At 36.3% G+C, this 26,977-nt stretch overlaps 1 protein-coding gene across 3 annotated transcripts in view; it reads right to left on the reverse strand.

The window, feature by feature from the left end:
• Nucleotides 1–5,716: 5,716 nt before the first annotated feature.
• FAM126B (family with sequence similarity 126 member B) overlaps nucleotides 5,717–26,977 on the reverse strand; it is an 89,008-nt gene continuing 67,747 nt past the window's right edge. For 2 of the 3 annotated variants that reach the window (XM_045294899.1, XM_030887024.2), the window contains exons 9-13: nucleotides 19,326–19,442; nucleotides 18,727–18,814; nucleotides 14,457–14,616; nucleotides 13,553–13,720; nucleotides 5,717–8,363 (exon numbers count right to left, since the gene is read on the reverse strand). In XM_045294899.1, the coding sequence (XP_045150834.1) occupies nucleotides 7,762–8,363; nucleotides 13,553–13,720; nucleotides 14,457–14,616; nucleotides 18,727–18,814; nucleotides 19,326–19,442 (1,135 nt within the window). In that variant the 3' untranslated portion in view covers nucleotides 5,717–7,761. The remainder of the gene's footprint in view (nucleotides 8,364–13,552; nucleotides 13,721–14,456; nucleotides 14,617–18,726; nucleotides 18,815–19,325; nucleotides 19,443–26,977) is intronic. The other variant, XM_045294900.1, reaches the window with a different exon arrangement.

Raw genomic sequence — 26,977 nt, forward strand, 5'->3', positions numbered from 1 at the left:
GGGGAAAAATGAGGACCAAATGTCAGGGGTTTAAGTGGAGAGAAAATGTTTTGAGAATGAAATACAAATGCGCTTTATATAATTGATGTGTGTATGGATTGTGATAAGAGTTGTATGAGCCCCTAATACAATGTTTTGTTTTTTTTTAAAAATCTAAGAAAAAAAAAATCACAGTGCAGGGAAGACCAATAAGTTTAATAAGACAACTAGCTGCTGCGTGAGGTCACAGGCACTTTCCTACATGGGAAATGCTGTAAATGGTATTGTAATGTTGGCTTCTTTTTGTTCCATGTGTGTTCAAAATATGCACAACAAAGAAAACATGAATGTTGGCTCTTCTCTATAAAGAACTGGAGAGAAAATGTTTTACTATATCTTGGTACAAGAAACAAGTGTGGTACACCTGAGAAGTCAGTTTGTTTTAAGAATATTTGAAAATCTTGGAGTTAACCTTATTTCTCATTACATTGGCTGTATTACAGTTCAGTGTGAAATTTGCTGTGTTCCAACAGTAACATGTAGCAATTTATGGCACGCAGATTATGTCTTAATCTCACTCCTGTCTTCACATTACTTATATCTTATAGTTACTGTCGCAATTTAAAAGATTGTGATAGAAAAAAGATTAGGTCAGACATACAGAAATAAAATGTCATGCTTTGGGGAAAATACAGTGAAGGATCATTTTAAGGCATAAAATTCAGGTAAGACATAAAATTAACTCAAGTAAATCCAATGAAAAGCCAAATAAAGCTGTATTTCTATACTGTACAAAAGAAAATTTACATTCCTAATGTAACTAGGTACATTTAGGGAAATTACATATCTCTTGAGAAGCACAATATTTAACATCTTAGATATATTTCTGCATTGCAGACTGATATTGAGTTTTATACATCTTTATTTACAATAACTTAAAATATTTTCTCATCTCTGGCAGTTTATTTACAAGGTCAACAGTGACTACATTTCACATTTCAACAATCAAAAGGATTAACCAATTCAGTAACAGTTAAGATAATGGCTTACATGCACCAATAAATACGATCTTAAATGTGCAGGCTTTGTTTCCTTTAGCTCTGAAAAAAACGAAAGTCTTCACTAGTCTTAAGTTGGAAGGACATCATTCAGTAGAGATCATCTTTTCTGCATGCCTGTCCTTTTATATTTTTCACCAGCACTATTTCCCAAATACTTGAGTTTATACCAAGCTATATGTTGCTGGTGAAACAGAAGAGCTTTTCTGTAAATTCCATATCCTATTATCAAACAAATGAGAGTAGGATATTTGTTGCTTATTTGTCCACTGTGACAGAGATCAGACTACATAATGCCAAAGTAGTAAAAATCCTTCAGGAATTGTAAGCTTGGGGGAGCCAGCATGAGAAAAATAGTGGGAAAATAATATTTGAATGGTAAAAATAGTTTTACTCAACCAGTCACACTAAATGAAAAGCTAGCATAATTTTTACAAAGTATGAACCAGATTCACTATAAATTAGTTGATGAACTTATTACAAATGTTTAAAAACACTACATGGAGCATCTCTCTCAATCCAGTTGGATGATAAAACTTGAAAAACCCAACATTAGTAATTGTTAGCAAATATTCTCTTTTCAAGATAGTTTGATCAATACATTCATAATTTTTTAATTATCAGTTGACATGGAAATATAATACACAGAAGCTGTTTGGGACATCACTTAATATACATTATATTTCATGTCTTCAAAAAAAGTCAACATCTAATAGTTGAAATTATGTTCTTTAGTGCTTAATGATTTTCCTATGTTTGGTTTGGTTTCCAAAAACCAAATGTTTTTCTGTAAAGGAAAAAACACCGAAGAGTAATATTATACATAAAGTATGTAATCAAACTGTTCCATTTTAACCAATTCTATTCATATTAGAAAACTAAAATTGCCCACCTAAAGAGGTACATTTCCAAAATTTCTCCCTTAATTAAAACATAAAACCACACAACATACCAATTTTAGAATATCCCCCCCACCCTCTAATTACACGTCTACTCACTAGAACCCTTAATTTGACTCAGGGGACATCAAAATGTCCCATTAGGAATATTTAGACTTAACCTTTTTGTGACCCGGTTCTCTGCTGGAAATGTAAAATGCTAATGTCTAACTGATGTCATAAAACCTCAGAATGGAATCTTGTAGCTCGTTGTACACCCATTTTAAGGGTCAAAGGATCTTTTCATATTTATTTCCATCAGGGATAGAAAATAGCTTTTAGATTACAGAGATTAGCACAATAAATTTATATTTGGTCAATATATTTTCTTTGGTAAATTTTATAATCAGTGGAGATATAGAGAAGTTTGTCTGATAATAACACTCAAATACAGCAATCCATGTTGATATCAATTCTGTGATTGGAGGTGGAATGATCAATTAATCTTTAAAAAGAAAAGGATTTATTAGACCTACTTCCAGATATACAGTTAAAACAAAAAGACTCATATTTTAACCTTCACTTAATTATAAAATTTAGGGATAAATTCCCTATTAAACATAACAACAGTAAACTGAATGTGCCTTACAAACATCATGAAAACATTTTCTCAACATTCAGAAGCAAAACAGAGAATCTACATTTCATTCCTATGCTGCCAGTTATTTCACATCATTCTCGGCTGCCTGCTAACACTGCGTGCTGATCAGTTTCCTCTTGTGTCTATTTTTTATGTGACTAAGGGCTAAGGTAATTTTAAACCAAAAATACTGAAGAGATTGAAGTTACCCCCATTTTATGGTGTGTAGATAGGTTTAAAAGGAAAAGTCCTACATGGGCAGGGGAAGGTTAGGTGGAGACAGCTCCTCTAATTCTAATGGCTTGGAATAATCACGTCAACTTCTGACATGGCCCAAAATCTAACATTGTTAAGTATACAGTGGCTGACTCTGAATTTTCAGTGCCAATATGATATACCTCCTAGGTAGACATAGCACAGGTAATACTAAAATGTATCTTACATTATCAAGGTGATATCCTTGGCAATGGAAAACTACCAATCTGGGGACTCATTCTATAGGTACTACATTCTATTTATAATTGGAGAAGTATTCTAATTCCTTAGAGTTTAATATATCAATGATTTCTAGTTGGTTTTCAAACAATTTGTTTCTAAAATTCACTTTAAAAAATTAAAGTATTACAAATAAGTGTCTCAAACAACTTAATGGTTTAAAACATGACAGCAATTATTTAACTTGACAGATGAAAACTCTCATGTTATGCCTGTGTACCATAGCCAAGGGGATCAAAAATGCCCTTAAGCTTACAGATTTCCTGCCCACAAGCCTGGCCTATTGAACTTTTCCTAAACTCAAAACAAACAAACAAGCAAGAAATAACTGAAATACTGATTAACAAACAAAAACTTATTTGTTGTAATTCAAAATCAGAAATGCAGAGCTCTCCTTGGGAGTGTTGGCATAAATAGTGCACTAACCTTAAAAACAGCGCCCCCCCCCACTATTTACAAAGGAATATGCAGAGAATTAAATGAGAAAACTGATTGTCAACAATTAAAGGATTCAAGCATGGCCTTAAGCCTCACTAAGTGAGGTAGAAATAGCAAAGTAAAACAAAACCCTTCATTGAAATACTTGCAAAAGGTGTGCAAATGAAATAATTTAAAAGTTATTCTCACTATTCCAGTGTCTAATAAATAATTATAATTAATTTAATGCTACTAAATGGAATTAGAGGATTCACGTTAGAAATATCAAGCTTATATAGCTGAGACATTTAAGACTTTTATATGGTACATACAAGACCACTTCAAAATGTTCATGGAAAACCCATGAATTTTTTAAAAGACTCCTTGTATATTTTAAATGATGACATAGTCACTGTTCTGTTATGGAATCACACGCTTGATACACACAGCGTTTTTCCAATCATATAAAGAAATGTTACTCCTATCTGCACCAAGTACAAAGTTCAATTTCTTTCTATATTAGAAATGAATGGAATGAAGTTTATTTAAAGTTCACCTTGCAATATCCCATTGTGCAATAATACAATTAATTCACCACCTGGGTGACTGTGAAAGCTGGCTGTTTCAAAAATTACTTTAAAATGGCTAGAAACACTGATCAAAGCCATTTCATTGGTTTTATTTCACATTTACATAAATTCCTAGAAATAAAATCAATAAGATGGCAACATACATATGTTATCTGACAGAAAATAGTAAGGGATAAATTAGAACAAAAAACAATAACTCTATCCTTAGATTTGTATAGATACCTACATTCCCAACACTTCCCTATCTATTTTTTACTCTATTTTTTTGAATACTTTTCTTGCCGTGCTGTAATATCAGCTATAAGACTAGAACTAAATAAACTGTAGCCATGTACCATTTATTGTAGTACGCGTAAAGGGAGGCAGTGGCTTGTTGATATGTATTAGATAAGAGATGGGTTTGATTCTGGCTCTGCTTTTGAGTTATGTGACCAGGACCATGTTACAGCTTCTCTGATGCTCAGTTTCCTGAGGATGGATAGATAAGGGACTAGGATTGGGAGACTACCTAGATTATCTCTGGGGTTTCTTCTAGCTCAAAAATTCGGATTCTATAATAATAGGCACAGTCGAGTGGGAGGGTCAAGGTGGTGGCAAAGATCAGGATTTAACATTACAATCATTTTCTCTTCCTAGCTTCCCAAAATATTTTCATCTTAAAATAAATCTCTTCTAGTCAATTTTTCACTTTACATTTTACTTTGTTTTCTAGCAATGTGATTTTTAACTATAATGTCAGATGTTCCATAGCCTTCAGACACTTCTTTTCCTGAATCCATCCTAGCACAGATGACGTCAAATTGTTTTATTATAAAAAACAAGCATTTTATCCCTAAATAGCCTTTTCAACGATGGCTGGACATTATAAAAATGGAAATTATAAAGTGAAAAACAAAAGCTTATTAAAGGATAAGGTATGAAGGTTGTAGGTCAATATTTGTAACAGCATTGCTGTATATCTCAAACAAACTAATTCAAATTAAATGCAAATGACTATTGAAAACTTTGGCTTGTTAAACTAACTTCTTCCATTTTAACCAAGTCTTATACAGGACATCTGTTCCAAGAATCTGAATGCAAAGTTTTAAACTAACAGAGATATTTCTCATTGGTCCTAAGTCACATTCCCAAAAGAATGGAACGCAAATATTATAGGATCAGAAAACATTACCAGGAGGTATACATATAAAATATATACACATGCTCACTGATAAGTTGAAACTTTTTCAAAACCCAGTTCACAGATACAACATACAATTTTTAACAAACAAGGGAATTTTTATCTAATTATATTAATTATAGCTTTGTAATGAGATATTGTGTGTGCTTTAACTAGAATTAAAGGGACCTGCTGGCGAGAAGGATGCGGTGACCTGCTCTGGGACAGAGTTACAGCTTCAGAAACCGAATGAGTCGGACTCAGGTCAAAGGCAGTGGGACAGGGGACTTAACTAGAATTATGTTTTAGATGTCAGTAAAAACAAAATTTTCAGAAATGAAAATAATTATTCTGTCCTCAACAAACCAGGTGGTTTATCCTCAAAAATGACATCCCTTAGTCAAATTAAAAGCAGCACAGGACATCTAAAATACACTTTTGTGATATATACACATACATGCACATACCATACACAAACACACAAATCAACAGATCATCTGTCACCTTTTAGTTTACTGCAGATTTTGGCAAAGTTGTACATACTAATTCAGGTTCTAATTTTATTTCCATACGAGCTGAAAATATTATAGATCAACAAATTCAAACAAGATTGTTGATCTTATAAAGATTTTAACAGAAAACCCCCTTTAGAAATGCTCTTATAAAACAGAAAGAAGGGAGGGGAATTTTTTTAGGTGTGGGAAAAAATAAGAAATTGTTTTCCCTCGTTTTATTAATCAAAATCCATTGTAATTTTAATTGGTAAACTTAAAACTTTGTTAATTAGAAGAATACTTGCTTTCTAGAAATTCAGTATATAATTTTTCACAATAAAGTAAAAATGTCTAAACGTACAAAGTACTAATAGCTCTGATTATTTTTAATCTTCAACTATTTTTTATTTGAAGTAATTAAACTTGTGACTCGAAAAGTAATGTATGTTCACTTTAGAATCTAATGTGTTTTATGGAAGGATAAGTTAACATACCAACTCACACTGATTTTCAAAAACCTAATATTTCAAGCCAGAGTCTAAGATCCAGAAGAAATTATGGATAATTGATTAGATAAATTAGATAATGAAAATTTATCTAATCAAATCAGAACAAAAATATTTTTTTCTCTTTACTAATAATGAATTTTTATAGCCTCTTAGCACAGTTACCAAATGCTACTTATATTACATTCAACATCTAGCATACTGGCATGATTTCAAAATTTTATAAAAATGAGAAACTTCTGCAGATACATGACTAGAAGGTACACAAATTGCATTCATTACATTAAACACAAAGGCAGTGTGGTCCTTATAGGAGAAATTAAGTCAGTACTCCCTGGTAGAAATGTTCTATAAAAATGTGTCAACACTGAAGCATCAGTGTTTTCCGCCAATTATCTGTCCCTGATGTGTTTCCTTGGCATATATGACCTACCAGGACTTAACATTTTGTAATCCAAAGTATCTGAGTGTAGGTACATCTAGAAAGCAGCTGAAAGGGTTTCTCCAATTATCTGACCACAGAAAATGGATGGAGAAATCCCTCTCTTTACCTGAAGACGTACTTGTTCTATTTCAGTCATCACCAACTCACATATGAAAACAAACAACATAAAAACCAAGCAAAATCTTCCCCAGCACACACACAATCCCACACAAGCTAAACAAATACCATCCCTCCCCTACCCAGCACCATGTCAATCATTCCTGGGAAACAGAACATGCCCCTGGGATGCTCTGATTTGTTAGTTGTTGAAACTTGAAGGACAGAAATGACCCTATGTCCTTATTGGGAAGAGGGAAGACATGTTAATTATGACTATAGAGCCATTGAAAGTGCATTATCAACTACGTAATCAACACCCCCTCATCAACAGAGGAGACCAACTTGATTTGAATGACTCAGCATTGACATTTAGGTCCTCAGGATAAAGGAGATGAGGAAAAGAGATGGGGAAAACAAAGAGCTACCCTCATTTAATGAAAATGTACAGCAGTCTGCCACCCTCCCCCATGCTTCTCAAGCAAACGACTGCACAGACTCAGAGAAGTCTAAAGTCATAGCAGAACCTCTGAGGCACTCCTGGTTAAGAGAAGAAAATATGATCCGGTAGTCTTCATAGTTCTACAGATTATGAGAACAAACCCGTTTTGCATTGTTTGTTTTTTTAAAAAAACCAAAACCAAAGAATCATTTCATAGGGATCATATACACCATTTCCTCTAATATATCCTCAGTCTCACAGTGCTGAAATGGGACTGATCACCCTACGATGGATTGCACATCACCCAAGGAGAAAGGAAGGCATAGGAAAGGCATACACTTTATACTGCTTCACAAACACATTTACAAGGAATAGGTGAAAAGGAGACGAAGGAGAAAGAAAGAAAGCCTTATTGCTGTTTCCATACGAAATACAGTATGAAGACACCTACACTCAATCTGATTACAGTGACCAGTAGTTTCACAATGTGGGATGAAGTGTCTTCTTGCACAATGAAATGTCCAGTTTAAAAGGTAAGCAGAGAGAGGAGAGGATGTCAAAGCTACACCTGGGATATTAGCTGCATATTGAAACTGGGGGATCGAGACTGCTTGGTTAAGGGGGCTCCCGGACTCAGCAGCTCTTTACTTTCTCCAGCTTGACCCAGTCGGTCTTCCTGTAGACTGATAGTTGAATAACGATTAGCATTATGAGCAGCTAAATTAGTAGCTCCCTCAGGGCCAACCCCAATGCTGGTACTTGCTTGACTGCCATTTACATAGTCAAAAGATTTACTTGAGGAAGCACTGGCTGTCCGGATTAGAGTTAAACTATTGGTTTTTGGCACAACCTGGCCAGCAGGCAGACTCAGGTGTTTCTTCATCGGTGTCAGCTCAATTGAATCTACACTAAGATCAGCTGGTTGCTGTACATACTGCTTGCGAACTACTGAATCTCGAGGGGTCTCATTGGATCTGCTTGCAGAGGCTGTTTCTTTATCCTTGGCTGAACGCCCAGTTGCTACTTTCCTTAAGCTTCCCCTCTGAGAGGAGGATGCAGGTTTGGTCCCAGTTGGCTGACTGCTGAGGGAAGCCCCTGAAGAAAATCCTTCATCTGCATCATTCAGGTTTACAGATTCCTCTCCACCATTTATACCGTCAGCCCCTGAAAACAAAACAGACAAACTCAGCAAGAGTTAATTAAATAGGAAGCAGCTGTGAAGAGCAATGCTGGCCTTAATCTCTTGGATAATATTTGCTACTGGTTGGCAATGTTTTATTAGGGGAATAAAAGTCTATCTATACAGAATTCCAATATGGTATTCATTCTGCTTATTTAGTTTAATTACCATACTCTTGTAAAACTGCCTATAAACTGTACTATCTAAATTTTGGTGCCTAAAACATTCTTCACGATGTCTCTAACAATAATACTTTGGCCATGTGAGGTGCCTATTCTGTCAAACTTTTTTCCCCTCATATCGTCTGGAACCCACCATAAGGCAGACCATGCAAAAGAGAGACCCTTCTAGTTTTCAGCTACTCAGAACTACAGCAGAAACTCACTCTCAACTCTGATTAACCACAATAACAGTTTTATTCAAAAGCTAAAGGCTTCTATGTTGCTTGAGAACTTTTAACACTGAATTAGCAAATCAAACTAAAACTAAAAAACTCTTCCAGTAACTTTATAATCACATTTTGTCTTATAGACATGCCTGTTGTTTTCCATATTTTCTTGATCAATTAATGTGAAGAAAATATTTACCTATCAGAGAGCAGGGCTAAAGAACCCCAAGGACATCTAACTAAGATTTTTACTTCCCATATAATATATTACTATCATATTTTTTCATGTATTATGGGTATGTATTATTATCATAATAAAAATACTATCGTGCCCTATCATACTTCATGGAGAAACTGTAGTTAACAAAGGAACCTTAATCTTGGGATTTTGTGGGAAGGAGAGCAGAAATATACAGATTGCCTGAGGGTTTTCTGAAAGGCCAATTCTCTCACTAACATTACAATCAATATTTTCTTAGAAAGTGACACATTTGCCTCTTTCACAAACAGATAGTGACTTAATAAAGCATTAATTGTCCAGACTACAAGAGGGTTTACCCTAAATCTGTTAGAAAACACAATTTTAAGAAAATATTACTTTGAGATACAGATTATATAAGTAAATTTACATGAAGTATTCATACATAAAATATTATTATATTTTCTCATATGGATCATTATTTCTTTCCAAAGGAATAAAACAGATTATCTTGAAAGCAAAAGCATCCTTTTTTATTATATCCAGCAGTTTAATAGTCCTCGGCTATCATGCAAAGCCATGTGAAAATGCCCCAACTAAAAACAGTAGCAGCTGACACCACTTCTCTCAACCCCTTCTTCAAAGGAAGAGTATAATGACCTCAAAACCAAAGCTTCAAACTATATTCATATATCATCTTAATGATTTACTGAAAATAAATATAAAGAATCCAAATGTCCAAGAAAAAGTGGTTACTAGTTCAGAATTAATACTATCAATATTAGACTAGAAGTAAATAGAAATCTATCACTGCGTATCTCTATTAGGAGAGGAGACTGAGAGACTTAGTGCTAGCTTCTGCATCTAGCTACATGCAGATCTGAAGCCCAAGCAATATAGCCATAAGAGAGAGAACATAAAAGCCACCATGCAAGAGAATCTCAAATTCACTGCCACCCACTTGATTCGACTGACAGTAACCCACTAAGACAGAGTAGAACCATCTCTGGGTTTCCAACACAGTAAATCTTTATGGGCGTAGAACGCCTAATTTGTCTCCTGCAGAGCAGCTGGTGGTTTTGAACTACTTACCCGGCAGTTAACAGCCTGACACATTAATCCACTACTCTACAAATGTAGTAGAATACTGAGTAAACTTTAACCAGAGGGACCATCCTCAGGCTACTAATAATTTTAATTCCAATTTTAAAAATTAAAATTAGAATGTTACTTGACATTCAGGAGAAAGGTAGCCAATAGATTCATATCTTTTCTTCAATTTCAACCTATATAAGTATAACCGTAACCCTTCCAAGATAAATTTTCTGATTTGAATTTTAGTTGAAACATGCTTTCAGTAATGAAAAATATTTTAATGAAATGAGGTAATATTAATTTTGACACAATCAATAAGAGACATATATCTTGATGGTGCTGGGGTTGTTAAAATAAGGCTCGTTTCTTCAGAGTGAAACATTTACACACATTACTGCCCTGATTGCCTGGCAGCAGGAACTTAAAATGGGGCAGACACTTCCCATTAAACCCTAAAGGTGGAAAATGTAGGTGGACACTATACAAAGGGGTGCCCCCAAATGACCCGGATTCCCCTGCCCCCTCCCCGTCCCCAAGCTATGTACTTAAATTTTTTTTACAAAACAAGCTTATCATCTTCAAAGGATTCTCCACTACACTTAATACATTTGTCAAATCTACAATTCCATTCCTGGAAAGACTTTTCAAACTCATCTGTCTGGATGGCTGACAGCACCTCCCTCGTTATTTTCTTCACCTCTTCTACATCCTCGACTCACTGTCCTTTCATAATCCCTCTTCATTTGTGGAAACAAAAATAAGTCACATGGAGTGAAGTCAGATGAGTCAGGTGCCTGGGGCAAGAGAGGTGTGCTGTTCTTTGCCAAAAAACTGGCACACTGAGATGGCTGTGTGAGCAGGTGCGTTTTTCATGGTGGCAAAACCAGTCCCCCGTCTGCCATAACTGAGGCCTTTTTTGGTCACACACTGTTATGCAATCTTTTCAAAACCTCTAAATAGAAAACTTAACAGTCTGAAGTCTGAGCTGGTGGAACAAACTCCATTTATTAAATGCAGGAAATTGACAAATGTCCAGAACAAGGTTTGTCATCAATCGACATTTCACCTTTTTTGAAAGGAGAAAACCACTCATACACTTGAATTTTTCCCATAACACTGTCCTCGTAAGCTGTGTTCAGCATCACAACAGTTTCTGCATCATTCTTGCCAGGTAGGAAACAAAAATTCACAGCCGCATGCTGTTCTCTTAAATTGGCCATCACACACAAAAAAACAAAAAACCGAGGTTCGAGCAAAATTGCTTTTACATAAAAATTCACTGGGACCAGAAAAAACCTTTACAGGCGACGCCAGCGGGTGCACTACCTATGAGAGGGTCACTGGATACTCGCCTAGCAGGAGAACTGCACACTACAAAAGCTCCACTCCACTCTACCCAGTGCAATACCGGTTTTTTGGGGGTACCCCTCGTATGTCTCACAGGTCTTTAAAGGTTGACTTCAAAGTCATTTGAAAGTATCACACCCCAAAACTTGTTTTCTTTTCAAAGGAAAAATATTATTAATGTTAATATAAAAGCTCTAGCCAATTTGTAGAATCACCAACATTTTTCATCGATTATATACTTTCTTGCTTCTATTTAATAAACTTTAAGGAAAAGACAATTGTTGCCTTACAACTATTATTTTCCCTGCTGATTTTCTCTGTACATGATAAAAATACCAATCATGACTCAGAGAAGAGATAATGGAAAAGAATTTTGTAACAAACTTTTCGTGATTGCCTTTACTTATAAGTTTGGCCTCTATTGACTTAAAACTATAATTTATTTAGATTAAAAGGTAAAACAATTTTGTGAAAATTTCAAACAATCTTTATTTGTACATAAATCCCTCCTTCAAAGCAAACCTTTTTTTCATTGATAGGAGATACAAAAATTAAGTAGTATTTGGATTCCCTTTTCAAAGACAACTTTTGAAAGAAGTGTTCTAACTTAATACCCATTTTCTAGAGTTTCACCAACTGCTATTTAGCACAAATACTCCCTCACTATAAAACATTGGTAGCAGACACACTTCAATGTCTCATTCAATCACCACGAATGTTGTTAAATAAGTTTTCTCAATTTAGGGCAACTCTGGGTTCAACATATACTGTGGTGTTCTCTCTCTCTCTTTTCAGACAAGGTAAAACTGACCCCGAGGATAAAATAGATAATGAAAAGCATAAAAAGGTTTTTGCTGCATTTTATACAGCCACTTAGAGAATGATCTCTGCAAACTAGCAGTCACTTCTCTGGGACCCTCGGTCATGCACATGCAACACTGTTAAATGAAGTCAAGGTCAATATGGACAAATGGGCAAAGGAGATTTAGGCAGATTTAGATTCTTACTGAGCATGCTCAAATTTCTAATGTACCAATAAAGCAAAATACCTCCACTAGGATAGAGGTAATAGCTACATGTATGTTTTGTTTTTAAAGTAAGTAAAAATGTGTAACCTATTTTAGAACTACATGATATAGTCCCTAAGGAAATATAAAGATTTTACAATAGTAATTTATTAGATAGTGTTTATTATTCAATAAAACACATAAGACACTACATAATAAAAAAAACTATTTGGCAACTATTGTTGCCTTCTTTTACAGAGCCAACTCTTATGGGTATTGTATGTCAAACAGCATGTACCTGTGTTCCCATCAAAAAGCAGCTCTTTGATAAATGAGTGAGGGACACGAAAGCAGATTCTCACTCTGAGATACTTACACTGTTTGCTAATTTGCTTCTCAAGGATACCTGGCCTGCAAGGAATATATTCGATTTTGTTTGGGAGCTGTGTGATACAACTTGCAATAAATCCTAAAATGTGGTGTGCATCATTATAGCACATTTACAGTAAGTAATCGACTTAGAGCTAGTCAACTTGATCCAAGAATGTACTGTATACTCTAGTCAAACAAAAAAGAAATTCGTGAAAGAAAAAAAAAAAGAAATTCACGTTACTGGACTACCTGGGATTAGAGATGAATTGATTGGCTTAATCAGTCTAGTTTTTTTTTTTCAGTCTAGTTTCTTAAAGATAGTGTAATAATATTTCAAAACACACACCATAGATTTTTAAAGAATAAATTATCAGGTGAATTGATAACAAGGCTAACAAGGTTCGTGCCTATTGGAAGTATTTTTTTTCTTTTCCTAGAATTAGAATAAACATGCTCAGTAATGAAAAAATTCCAAGCATTTGCAGATCTTTTTGAGACAGGCTCCCATCTTGTTAGTAGCCATGCCAAGCTGTTCTTTGATCACACAAGGATGCAGACTCCAGGCCAGCACAAATGGTAACTAAAGATTATACTTGACCTGGTGCTAGGCATTAGGGAGGGTGTGCTTTGCAAAGAGAAGCTAATACACCCTGGGGTAGTGGACACACAGACTAGAATGGAAAGATGTTCTGCTTGGGCATAGAGAGCCAGGATGCTTCTCCATCAACTGCCTCACTGACTTCTGCCTCCTCATCTCTGTCCTACCCTCTGTTGTGGCTGCTGCTGAGTTGGGCTCCGGCGAGCCATGCTCAGGGCTCCTGCGCACCAGGACCTCCCCCTCTTGCACACGTTTGATCCCTAGGTCAGTGGAGCCGTGTTGGATCGGGGAGCCAGGAATACTCGAGTCAGCCTCGTTTGAGAAGTCAAAGCCATCTGGGATTCAACATATAAAATTTTAGTGCTTTTATGCTCCTCTATTCTTTTCTGAGCATTTTGACCCAGGCAGATAGAGAATGTAAATATGGATATGATATAAAAACAAACACTATTTATACAGTAACATGTGTGTGCACAGCATGCACACACATAAGGTAGCAGATGAACAATGTGAGGTTTGCAAATGAATAGAGCAGAAAAATATGGATAATTAAATTGTGATTAATATCTCTTAGGCAGGACAGCTTGACAATTCAAGTGCCATATACCTATTGAAATACTGCTGGATTTAACATTTACCAACGCCCCCCCCCAAAAAAGTACCCTAAAATGCAAAGCAAAGATCAAAATATAAAAACAAGAATGAATTCTCTTAAAGACAGCTTGTATCATACTTTTAATTTGGCCAGTTATATAGTTTCTCCCACAATGCCCACAAATACTTTTTTTTTCAGTATGGTAACTTATTAAAGAAAATGTTTCTCTCGTCTTATTACTACTTTAAGAAAAGGTAAAAGTGAACCTAGTCTTTTTCACTGCTTTAAGATTCAGAGTCTGAAATATATATATATAAAAACCTTAGGCATTCAAATTCACATTCCTAGTACTACTTTTTTCCAAAAGAGCTCTAGCTTGTTTACACAGGTTGCTAATGTCATGATCAACACAGTCTGTAAAAACAGTGACATATGTATTGGAGTACATGAGTGTACCACAGAGAATTTATAATCACCTTCTCTCCTCCATCTGTGACGACGGATTGAAGCTGTTGTAATTGCAGTACGAGATACCCTCGGCACTGTGGGAGTGACTTCCACTTTAAGGACTTTCTGGCCTTCTTGTGTAGAATCAGGAGCATCAAATGGTAATGAGTTTTTCATGGCATTGGCAACCTAAAATGATGATATAAGTCTATACAAATTTACAATCAATATACTTTGTTTATTCTATACTCCACGGTTCTATAATTCTTGAATTTGTACTAAAATGTGTACTTTAAAAATATAGTATGTTAGAAGTGCTTGTAGAGGGGGCTTCAAAAAGCTCCAGGAAAAATGAAGTTAAAAGATAATGGAATATTTAAACAAATTTTATGAAGCTGCTTCAACTTGCCAGTGCTCTTTTATTTGAGACTTTTCAAATGAGGAATATATGTATACATCATATATCCCAGTGTTTCCCTGAAATTGTTGACTTTCAAAGAGAAAGAACAATCCAAAGGAAAAAAAATAGTTGAATACTGACACAAGAAAACAATGCGTTTCTGACATAGTTTAATTCTGATAAATGATACCATTTCTTCCCTCCTCTATTTCCATTAAGAAAAAATTTCTCCAAATACTCCTGGCATTTTGGTCCACCACTTTCTGGTCTCTGTAAACAAGAGCAAATATGCCCAGGTAGAGAGTATTTGCCTTTGATTGGTTCTCATTTCTTAACTGGCTATTCTAATGTGGTAACGATCTTGGGGTATACAATTGCCTGTCTCTCCCGCTGTCCATATGGATGAGTGGAATTCAGCAACCAGAAAATGTGGGAAACGGAAGACCAGTAATTGAGCATATGTGAATAAATTCTCTATGCTAATAAAGAGTCTGGAAGGCCAAGACTCTCGTGGAGGGAGGCCTTCACATTGGTGAGTTCGAGATGGCTCCCACAATCTCCAGCTATAATGGTGCTACTTTTAAGATATTCTTACAAGCACTTGGATGTTTACTATAAGCCTAGAGGCTATCTGCCTTGAAGAGCAATCAGGCTCTATTGTCCACCCCTCCCTAAGCATAACCAACTCCCTCAGATACTGATCATTACTCCTGGAGAGCTCAGGGACATCCCAGGTTAAGCTACCATCTTATCTCTAGTACCCACCCATTCTGTTATGTAGTATGTGTCTCTAGTACCTGTCCACCCATGTTTTGTTGTTTTTTAATAATTCTATTAGGGGCTCATACAACTCTTATCACAATCCATACATACATCAATTGTGTAAAGCACATTTGTACAATCATTGCCCTCATCATTCCCCCATGTTATGGATGTGCTGACTGGGGCTTGCTAGCCCCGAGATTCTAGAAGCCCCTTAGGAAAGACATTTGCTCTTTTTCTGGTTCCTGGCTCACGGAGAGGTGAGAACTCTGCATGGTTTGTCTGTTTCAATGTTTCCCCTCAGTTGCACAACCGCTCCTCAGGACCCTCTCGGTTTTAAGGCTGGCCTTCACAAGAAAAGTGCCTGGTCTGCTGACTGAAGTCTCAGTACACATTTCCAGGGCTAGACTGAGATGGAACTCTTTCCACCCAGTCTGGTCAGTAATAAGGCTGTCGTCTTGTTCTCCCTTCCACATGCCAATCATTTTGTCTATCACTTGGCTCTCGATTTAAATAGAGGAAGGTAGTGTTATTTATTGGGTTTCTCAAAAACTCCTAACAATAAAAGAATGTTTTAGGACTGGAGATAACTAATTTCTTTACTAATACTGCCTTGAAAATGTCACTATTTAATTTACAAAGTTGCAAAGATACTACTATAAATTCTGTTATACATAGAACAAAAATTAGAGATACTTGGATAAGAAAAAAAATCCAAATATCAAAGGGTTATTGCAATACTACTTTAATGCATTTATATTTATATTAAATATAGCATATAAAGAAAATGGCTATTTTTAAATTTCCTTCAAAGAAAATGCACAACTCACATGAAAAATACCATTATAGAAACACTAAGGAAACAGAAAAAAGTGAAAGCAAATAAAAATCATGTACAATTCAATAACCTAGACAATTTACATTTTAGATTTTCTGTTAATATCTAAAATTTTTAAAATCCCTGCATAGGCTTTTACCATTTACTCAAAATGTATAAAATTTTGTAATATAAATCCTAAAGTATTTAATTTCATCAATAAGCATCAAGCTGTGTTCTCTGCTGTGAACATTTGTTATTGCTAGGTGCCATCAAATCAGTTCTGACTCATAGTGACCCTATGTACAAGAGAACAAAATACTGCCCACACCGGAGCCCATCCGTATAATTATTGTTATGTTTGAGCCCATGGCTGCAGCCATTGTGGCAATCCGTCTTATCAAGAGTCTTCCTCTTTTTCACTGACATTTGACTTTACTAAACATGTCCTTTTCCAAGACAGATGTTTCCAAGACAAGACATTTTCCAAGACAGATGTTAGTTATTCTGGCAGCCAAAGTATTTTCAATATTATGTGCCAACACCATAATTCAAAGGCATCACTTTTTCTCCAGTCTTCATTAATCATTGTCTAGCTTTTACATGCATATGAAATGATTTAAAATAACATGCCTGATGGCAGCATGTGTACAAATGTGCTTGACACAATGGATGCTTGTGTGGATGGATTGTGGTAAGAAATGTAAGAGCCCCTAATAAAAGTATTTAAATTAAAAGATATTTTAGCCTAATAAAATTGGGAAAAGGTCAATAAAAAAAAATAATAACATGGCTTGAGTCAGGCAATGTAGTCCTCAAAGAGACATCTCTGCACTTCATCACTTTAAATAAAGAAGTATTGCACAGCAGATTGACCTGGTGCAATATGCTGTTTGATTTCTTGATGCCTTTTCTATGAGTACTGATTGTGGATCCAACTAAAATGACATCGTTGACTTCAATCTTTTCTCCATTTTATCATGATGTCTATTTCTCTAGTTGTGAGGATCTAATTCTTCAACTTAGCTGATCTTTATTTTGAAATATTTAGATAATATTTATTCTTTTGTAATTAAAAATATCATGGCAATATTATGTATAAGTTTTTTCTGCCTTTAAAATAGTTTACTAAGTTAAAATGCTTGAAATGGGTTTATTCTTGTCATGGGGTAGTGGGTCAAATACAATTTACTTTTTTGGCAGGGGGGTTACAGGTGGGGAATATAAAATGTTTACATAAAATAAATATTAATTGAATTTTCTTGTAAGTTCTGCTGTGAATATTTTTGTATATTCAAAATTTTAGAATTTTAGAAAGCAGATGGTTTAGAATTTAGATGTTTATGTGGTCAAAAGATCAATCTTTTTTGTGACTTTCCCATCATTTGAGCTTATAAAGTCTTCCCTTCCCTAGAGATTCCAATCAATATATATGTTTTCTTTGTATCTTTTACTTTAAGGATTACATGACATCAAAATATTTAAGTTACTTGACCTTTGTTTCTCTATAAAACGATCACATATTGAATAAGGTGACCAGATTTTAATATTGGTAAAGCGGGACACCATTGATAAAACTCATATCCTGGCGAAATAGCCACATGACAGCCGAAAACCATATACCCTAGCTTGTTGTGCATTCTTTCCAAAAATCGGGACTTTTAAAAACACCCGGAACATGGGAAAAATTGTTAAAAATCAGGACTGTCCCACCAAAAGCGGGACGTCTGGTCACCTTAATATTGAAGTAAGATCACATATTGAAGAAGGATCTAAATCAAATTTGCTTTCCTTGAAACAGTTAACCAGTTGTTATCATAGAATAAAACTTTGTTCTTCATTGATTCGATTGCCTCGTATATTCTATTACTTTACACATTACATTATATTGTGGCAACGAATATTTACTGTATCATGGGCTGCCAGAAGCCCAAACAACTTTGTCTTGGAAGAAGTACAACCAGAATGCTCCTTAGACATGATGGCGAGATACTGTCTCGCCTACTTTGGAAATATTATCAGGAGGAACCAGACCCTGAAGAAGGGCATCATGCTTGGAAAAGTAGGTGGGCAGCAAATAAGGTGAAGACCCTTGACGAAATGGCCTGACAATGTAACACTGAGCACCAACGTAGCAATGGTTGTGAGGATGGCTCAGAACCTGGCTATGTTTCATCTGTTGTACACAGGTTGCTGCAAGTCGGAACTGATTCCATGGCAGCTAACAAGCACATGTATTATATATTACTTTACCCAACAGTATTTTCAGAACAGTGTTTTCATATAGTGATGGGTTTATTAAAGAGTTAAGACAACTTACCAACAGTGGCTGCGAGAAGAGTTCTAGCTGAGCTCTGTAAATGATGTCATCAAGGACTTCCTGACCAAGGTCCCACTGTCCATTATACCTACCAAAAGACAGATAATTTATCTTTTCTCAAGTATCTCTATTCTTTAGTACAACCTTTTAACTACTACAAGACTTACTAATCTGGTTCTAAAACAGGCTTTAACGTCAATTTTTATATAAATTTCATTTCTAAGTAATACTATTTTCGATTATAGGAGAGAATGAATTTTCCACATATTAACATTTAAAATACTTTACAGTTGTTTCTGCACATAAGTTGGTTTTTATCACATGCTGAACAATCAATTTAATGTACTCATGAAAAATCTTGAGCTATGAACAAAGCTAAAAATGGTAAAGTTATAGAGTATTCCATAAAGAGAATGTAATGAATTCTAGACTTTAATTTTAATGACTACTTTTTAAACATTAATTAGTTAGGAAGCACTAAAAAGGAATTCATGTAAGAAAAACAAAATAAGAACAAGTGTGTGTGCAGAAGTTGTGCGTTCAAAATAGTTCCCAAACATTAATAAGAATCAATACAACTTCAAATTCCAATTACTTACATGGCATAATAGACTCCTGTGAGAAGTTGCACCATAAACTCAGGATCCAATACTACTCGACCACAGAGTTCTTTCCAGTGTTTGTCATGTTGCCTTGGAAACCCACTAACACACACCCTACGGAGATACAGTATTTACCATGTTTGATTTCCTGATTTATTAAATAATTGTTGCCTCCATAACTTAATTTTCATTTCTTAAATATTACACTGCTTATATACAATGTGCCACTCTCTGTTCTGGGTTTAGGCATACAGTTGTGAACAGGCTCTCATATAGCATGCCCTCATAACACACATTCTAGTGGACGGTAGTAACAATGGTAGTAACAATTCAACCTTTCTTGAATACCTAACTACTTCTTTTCGCAATCATCCCTCTCCCTCTTCACAGAAGAAAAGCATAACTCTCACTCCTTCCAAATTATATCACGATGAATCAACGGGAAGTATAGAAACTGTAAATGAAAGGAAAATATTGCTGTCTATGAGCACCCCCTTTGATCAAAGTACCATAAACAAGTCTTATTAAAAGGTATTTTCTATAACAGTTCAGAAGGCAGAGTGAGGAAAGATGGAATGGAAACAAGGAACATGGGCTAGCACTCAATGACATGACACAAAATGTCTGAATCTTTCAATGGCAAATTAATTTCTTATGTAACCTTCAACCAATTCACAACAAAAAGTGAAAAGCAAAATGTATTTAAAATTATCAAAATCAAAAGTTAAAATGTATCTATTGCTATTTTAAACAATAATTGAAATGGTAAGCAAGTTTGACATAAAATATTTACTATTTAATGTCTTGTAATCACAGCAGAGATATTTGATTGTGTGATTAAGATGTACAAGCAAAAAATACCACTTTATTAGGATAAAATTATGTGGAGAAAGTAGAATAGAAATTAAATTTCAAGGAGAAAAAGGAATAATGTAACATTAAATTATTGAAGAACTTGTTCATCGATTTATCAGACATAATAGTGGTGGGCTATAAACTCAGGATGGCATTTACAACTTAAAAATGTGCAAAACTTACACAAACTCCATCTTGTCTATTCTGACTTAAAGTGACCCTATCAGACTATGTAAAAAGGCCCCATGCGTTTCCGAAACTGTTTAATTCTTCATGGGACTAGAAGCCCATCTTTTTCCCAAATAAATATGCAGAGACTACATACATTTTAAAATTCTTTTAGATGATAGGTGGCCAAAAATTTGAAGATAATTGAACTCTGCCATTATTTATCAAGAAACTTTATTAAAATATTATCAATTTGAGATTTAACAGATTTGTTTAATGAATCAAATATAACTCACTGAAAACCAAACTCATGCCAAGGAAATTCTGCCTCACAGCAATCCCATAAAATATAGTAGAACTGCCCCTACATGTTGCCAAGGCTTTAAATCTTTATAGAAACAAAAAGCCACATCTTTTTCTCACATTGTGGCTGGTGGATTCAAACTGTTGACTGTGTGGTTTGCAGAGCAATACATTACACAACCAGAGCTCCAAATCAAATGGAGTAATTCATAGATGTATCTGCAAATAAGCATTGAGTGTCTAAACAGTATATTCTCTTTAAAAATAATTTCTAGCTCATAGACAAATCTGTTATAAAAGTGTTAATCATGTTATTATAGGCAAGTAAAAATGATGTATACTTTAAAGATAATTTTAAAATCTAACATCTAGCTAGTGTAGATTTGCCTTCCCCAATTAGAAAAATTACACCTGATTAAAAATGGGATCACATTTCTTCTCAGCAATCAGTAACATGTGGACTTGAACAATACATTTGTGGTGGGCATACTCTTAAGGAGTCATGATTCCAAAGATATTCATACCTCCTGGCAGTCTCACCATTTCCCCATCGCCTCCCCTTGTGTCTGAGTGAAACCTGTGACTTACTTCTAACCAACAGAAGAACATGACTAAGGCAACTGGATATTCTGGGTACGTGATAATATTACATTAAGACTGCAGTAAAGATTTTTCTGGAGTCTCTCTTACTCTCTTCTTGGCTTTGAAAAAGCATGCTGCCTGCTTGCAGCTGCCTACAGCTGTGAGAGGACCCACAGCAAGAAATTAAAGATGCCTCCTGCACACTGCTAGCAAGGACGGGAGCCTTTGGTCCTACAATCACAGGGAACTAAATTTTGTTAACAAAAGTGTTCCTTCCCCAATCAAGCCCAAAGGAGACTGCGGCTCCAGCTAAAATCTTAGCTGCAGTCTTGGGAGGCATTACCTAGAGGACACAGCGATGTCATGCCTGCGCTTCTGAGCCACAGACACTGTATTCTTTTAAGCCACTGAGTTATTGAAATTCTTTGACTCTAAATACTTGTCACCAACTCATTTATATCACTTACAATTCTTTTTTCTTTGATGGAAATTTAAATTTCAGCTGAGGCACATATATCTATATTACTATAAATTCTGATTTAGAAAAAATTACAATCTAAAGAACACACACACAGAAATGAAACACAGAGATGGATCTGCGTTAATACCAAATTCCTTATTCAACACTAAGACAATAATTTGTGAAAGGTATCAAGAAGCCTGAGAAGGTAGAGTGAAAGAAAATGTAAAATATATGGGAGTAATTAGTTCAAAGGACTAGTGGACCACTTCAGCATCAGTCTCCAAGACCCTGAGACTAGAAAACCAGACAGTGGTCAGTTACCACTCCAACTGCTCTGGAAAGGGTCACATTAGGAGTCCTGAGGAGAGTGGAGAAAAAAAATGGAACAAAATTCAAAATCACAAAAAAGAGCCATGCTTTCTGGTTGGATAGAGACGGGGGCAACCCTGACCCTATGACACTTAGTCATCCTTCAAGTCAGGAAATTAACCCACCCCCATGGCTCAATTTTCAGCTGGACCACAGAAAGGACTATGAAAGAAATAATAACATAAGGGAGGCATGCACACCTTAGAATAACTAATCATTTGAAATCAAAAGGATAGCCTTTACCCAAGGACAAAGTTCAGAAGGGTTAGGAAAGGAGGAGGAATGGAAACAGGAAACAGAGTAGAATTAGGAATTAAAATCAGTGCCATGAAACAAAGTAGGTATGAACTGTTTAATAGAAAATGGATTTGCGAAGATGGGAGAGAGTGCAAGCCATGACCAAGGAGCACACACAGGATGGACTCCACAGAGAACAGCACAAAGGAGCCACTGAGAGGGATATCCTACACTTCCAGACCACAAATTTACTAGAGTTAGAGAGCAGCAATAAGACTCCCCTTTGTCATCTCCACAGCACTCGGCCAGCTGAGTGCAGGCTCCTGGGTCTCCCAACAGAGGAGCTAACTAGGGGGGAGGGAAGCGCAGTGGTGGAGCTGCAAGGACATAGTTCTACAGGACAGGATGAGCCAGGGGCAGATAAATATATAAATAGCTTTGGCTCTCCATCCAGGACAGAAAAGCCCTGGTGGATACCCCACTGTCCACTGTCCTGGCTCCCAAATAGCAGGGGCAACACAGCCTCCTGAGCTGCATGGGGATATATCTATAGGGCAGCCTGGAGCAGACATAAGTAGTGAACATAAACCCAGGGAACTCCAGCCCCACTGGGCAAAACCAATCCCCCTTCCCTGAGGTATATAGCTCAGCACAACCCCCATCTCAAAATAACCCAAAATGCCCCAAACCTTAGAAAACATGTTTTATTTTTTTAACTTCTCAGGTCCATGAACAGAGTATCAGCATCAATACAAATAGAAACTGCAAAAGCAGTTTGAGATTAGAAAACAACAACCCTAAAGCCTGACTCCAGCCCCTACTGAGCCCCCTGTGGCAGTTACGTAATCTGGTGTCAGTCTGGGACTTGAGAGGATTAAGAGTGAAGGGGTGGACTCTAGTCTGTCAATTGAATCATAGCCAATGAGGTCTCTGTGTGGGCATGGTCTTCTCCTGAGAATTCTGGAAAATCCGGTTCCTCCTTGGGGACAGGAGACACTTTCTCTCTCTCCTCGCTCCCTTGGAGACGCTCTACTGACAAGACACATTGCGCTACACTGATAGAGCTCATGCCCTGGAATCTCAAGGAACCACGTGGAGACCCTGCCAATGCTGAGATGCCTCTACCGCCACTGGATCCACAAGACTATGATCTTCCTGCATTGGGTGTCATTGCCTGTGTTTCGTGAGACTGAAGAGGACTTTATAGATTGGTATCAGACATATGAGCTAATATTGGACTTGATCTGGACTGGGATGTTTTCTCAATATTTAACTGTTCTTGTATATAAAGCTTTCTTATACACAACATATGAGGGTCTATGAATGTGTTTCTCTAGTCCACCCAGACTAACACCCCCACCTCCAGTCTATCAGATAGTAACCTGCCCTCTGAGTAGGCTTTATTCCCTCCCCACTAGCACACCTAGGTAGGTGGCAGGTATAGACTTCATTCCCCGACTCCCACTTGACCACCCCCATTATCCAAGAGTGAACTCTACAGGGTAGCCTGGAGTGGGCGTAAATAGTAAAAAGACCAACTTTTCACACAAGCCTAGGAAGCTCCAGCGCAATTTGGCAACACTTAGCCACCTTCCCTGAGATTCAGTTCAGAGCAGCCCCCAACCTTATAACACCTACAAAGCCCCAAAAGCTTGAAGAACAGGAGCATTGTAATGCTTTACCTCCACCCCTTTCTTTTTCTCTCTTTTCAAACATCTTTGGGTGCCAGCTAACACACATACAAACACTTCCTTAACAAAGTATTACCATAACAAACAAGTAGAAACTGCAGCAGGTTTTACAAGCACAGGCAGGGAGAATGGGCTTGAGACAGACACTAGAAGCCTAGGCGCCCAGAGGCTGCTCAGGGAACACATACCTAGCTATCCAGCTCCAGGTCAGTATCCCCAGTCTCTTACATAAGCTACTTGCCTTCTTGGGTAGGTCTTTGCTTTATTCCACCCTCCTAGGCCACCTAGGTATGTGGTAGGTATAGACCCCATTCCTCAAACCCCACTTGGTCACCCCCACCAGGGCAAGGTGTGGGACTCAGCTGATCTTTTGGCCGGTATTTTTGTTGCTTTGTGTTCTATCATTCCTTTACCCTCCCCCTCTTTAACACAAAGTTGTGCACTATTCCTATAATTTATCCTCAATCAGGACTGCCCCATTTGCAGGTATATGTAAGGGTAGGGGCAAGGGGGAGAATGAAAAAATGTATATATTTATCTACTTTTTAACTTTCAATTTAATTTGTTTCTTTTCTAGTCCCTTAACACACCATCAACCCAGAAGTTAGCACCCACAACAGAGACAAAGCTCCTAGGCAAAGTTTAGAGCTCAAACATACATTAACAGCTCTCCTGCATCTTACTCTACCATTATTTTTCCTATTATTCTTCTTAAAACATTCACCTCTTGCCCTTTTCCTTTAATTTTCCTTTCTTTACATATTTATTTTACACATTCCTTTCTTTACATATTTCTAAATGTGTAAAGTTTTACTTCATAGCACTATCAAACTACATATTAGTTTCACTTTCATTGTCAAACCATTTCTTTCCTTCTCATCCTCATAAAATCCAAAGCTGACCCTATTCCTACATTTTAAAAAACCTTCCATTCTATCAATATTAGTACCCATTCCTCCACCAATGCAGATAAGGCATTTTGGAGGCCTAATATCCCTTCCTTTAACCTACCAAATTACACTACCCTAACCAATCCATTTTTTTTACTTACTATTACTTTTTCTCTACTTCCTCTAACACTTCCTCCCCCACTTTCTGATAGCTCCCCAAACACCTAATTAACGCTCTACCCCAGACACTAAATAAAAACTGTCCATCACCTCTCTCGTGCAACACCTGAGTTAACCACTCCCACATAACATCACCTACCTAACACCCCTAATAAAGACTCCAAAATGTCAAAGCCACAACAGAAGATATTGGTGCTCACACAAAGAACAAGATAAACAGAAACAAATAAATACCAACCAGACCTAAATGCAATGTCTGAAATTGAACCGCCTACAGATTTACAAGAAAAAAAAGTTTAAAGGATGATCGTACGTGTGCAACACTTGAAGGAAGTCTGAGAGAAAAAGTGAAACAATAGAAAAGTTAGTAACTCACTAGAGAAACTCCAAACAGAAACACAAAAAGCAAGCACGACAATAGCATAATTAAACAACACTATTAAGGAATTGCAAGATATTCTAAAAACAGAGAAAAAGAATTGCAGAGATGGAAACCCTAATGAGTGAGCCAAAAGACAAACCTATAGATTCCAACCTGCAAGAAAACAAACAACAAAGAAAGCAAAAGAGACCGAGAAAAGCTTCAGAACAAATGAGGGGCACAATTAAGAGGAACAACCTGTGATTTAGAGGGATCCAAAAGAGGAAGAAGCAAAAATATTCACACAGAGAATAGTCCAAGAGCTCCTGCAATAGAGCTTTCCTCAAGGTCTGAAAGAGGAAAACATAATTCTTCAGGAAGCCGAAAGACCTCCAGCCAGGAGAGATCACAAGAAGAAAACTCCCTGCCAATTGGTAGTCAAGATATCTAACATCAATAACAAGGAAAAAATTTTAAGAGCAGCCAGAGGAAAAATTCAATTACATAAAAGTTTTAAAAGAAAAGGAGAAACTAAAATAATTCACAAAAACAAGACCACCACAACACAAATACTCAATGAAGCGTTACAGCCAAAAAACAAACAGCAACAACACTCACACCTGAAACCAACATACAAGCTAATTCCTCACAAAAATCAACACGCACATAGCAACACCCAAGCAGGGAAATAACACAGGAAGAACAACTAGACGTACTACACACGCACACATATAGCACACATATAAAAAGCAAAATGACAGTAACAAATACAAACCTATCATAATTTCACTGAAAGTTAAAAGACTAAATGCATCAGTAAAGAAACAAATCGAGTAGCAAAATGGATAAGAAAACAAAACTTATCAGTATGCTGCCTATAATAAACACACCTCACAAACAAAGACATACTAAAAGTCAAAGGCTGGATAAAAGCATACCAGGCAAAGAGCAACAAAAAGAAAGCCGGGGAGCAAAATTAACCTCTAAGACAGACTTTAAAGCAAACAATGTGATGAGAGATCAAAACAGACACTACATAATGATAAAGGGAACAATAGCTCGGAAGCCATTCCTAGCATAAAGATACATGCACCCAATGAACGGCCCTCGAAACATGTCAATCAATTCATCACACATTTGAAAAATATTGACACACTAACAATAATTACAGGAGACTTTAATACACCACTCTGAAGGAAAGACACCTTCCAAGAAAAAAATCTAGAAACAAAAAAGCTCAATAACACAATCAAAAACGAACTCATAGACATACACAGACATATACAGAACGTTCCATCCAACAAAAACACAGTATACATTGTTATCCAACACATGTGGAACATTTTCAAGAATAGACCACATACTAGGCCACAAATCATAGCTCAACAAATTAAAAAAAAGAAAAGAAGATGCTACAATCCTCAAACCACAAAGCTATAAAATTAATGAAGTCCCCAGGGAATTCCAAAAATATACTTTGGGGCCAGGACTTGGCACCCCATCAGACTCAACCGGAAAACACTCCTAAAGGCCAACAAACAGTCCTTGAA

The sequence above is a fragment of the Echinops telfairi genome, unplaced genomic scaffold, assembly GCF_000313985.2.
Source record: "Echinops telfairi isolate 266 unplaced genomic scaffold, ASM31398v2 ScPeMD7_3;HRSCAF=10, whole genome shotgun sequence".
NCBI classification, from domain to species: domain Eukaryota; kingdom Metazoa; phylum Chordata; class Mammalia; order Afrosoricida; family Tenrecidae; genus Echinops; species Echinops telfairi.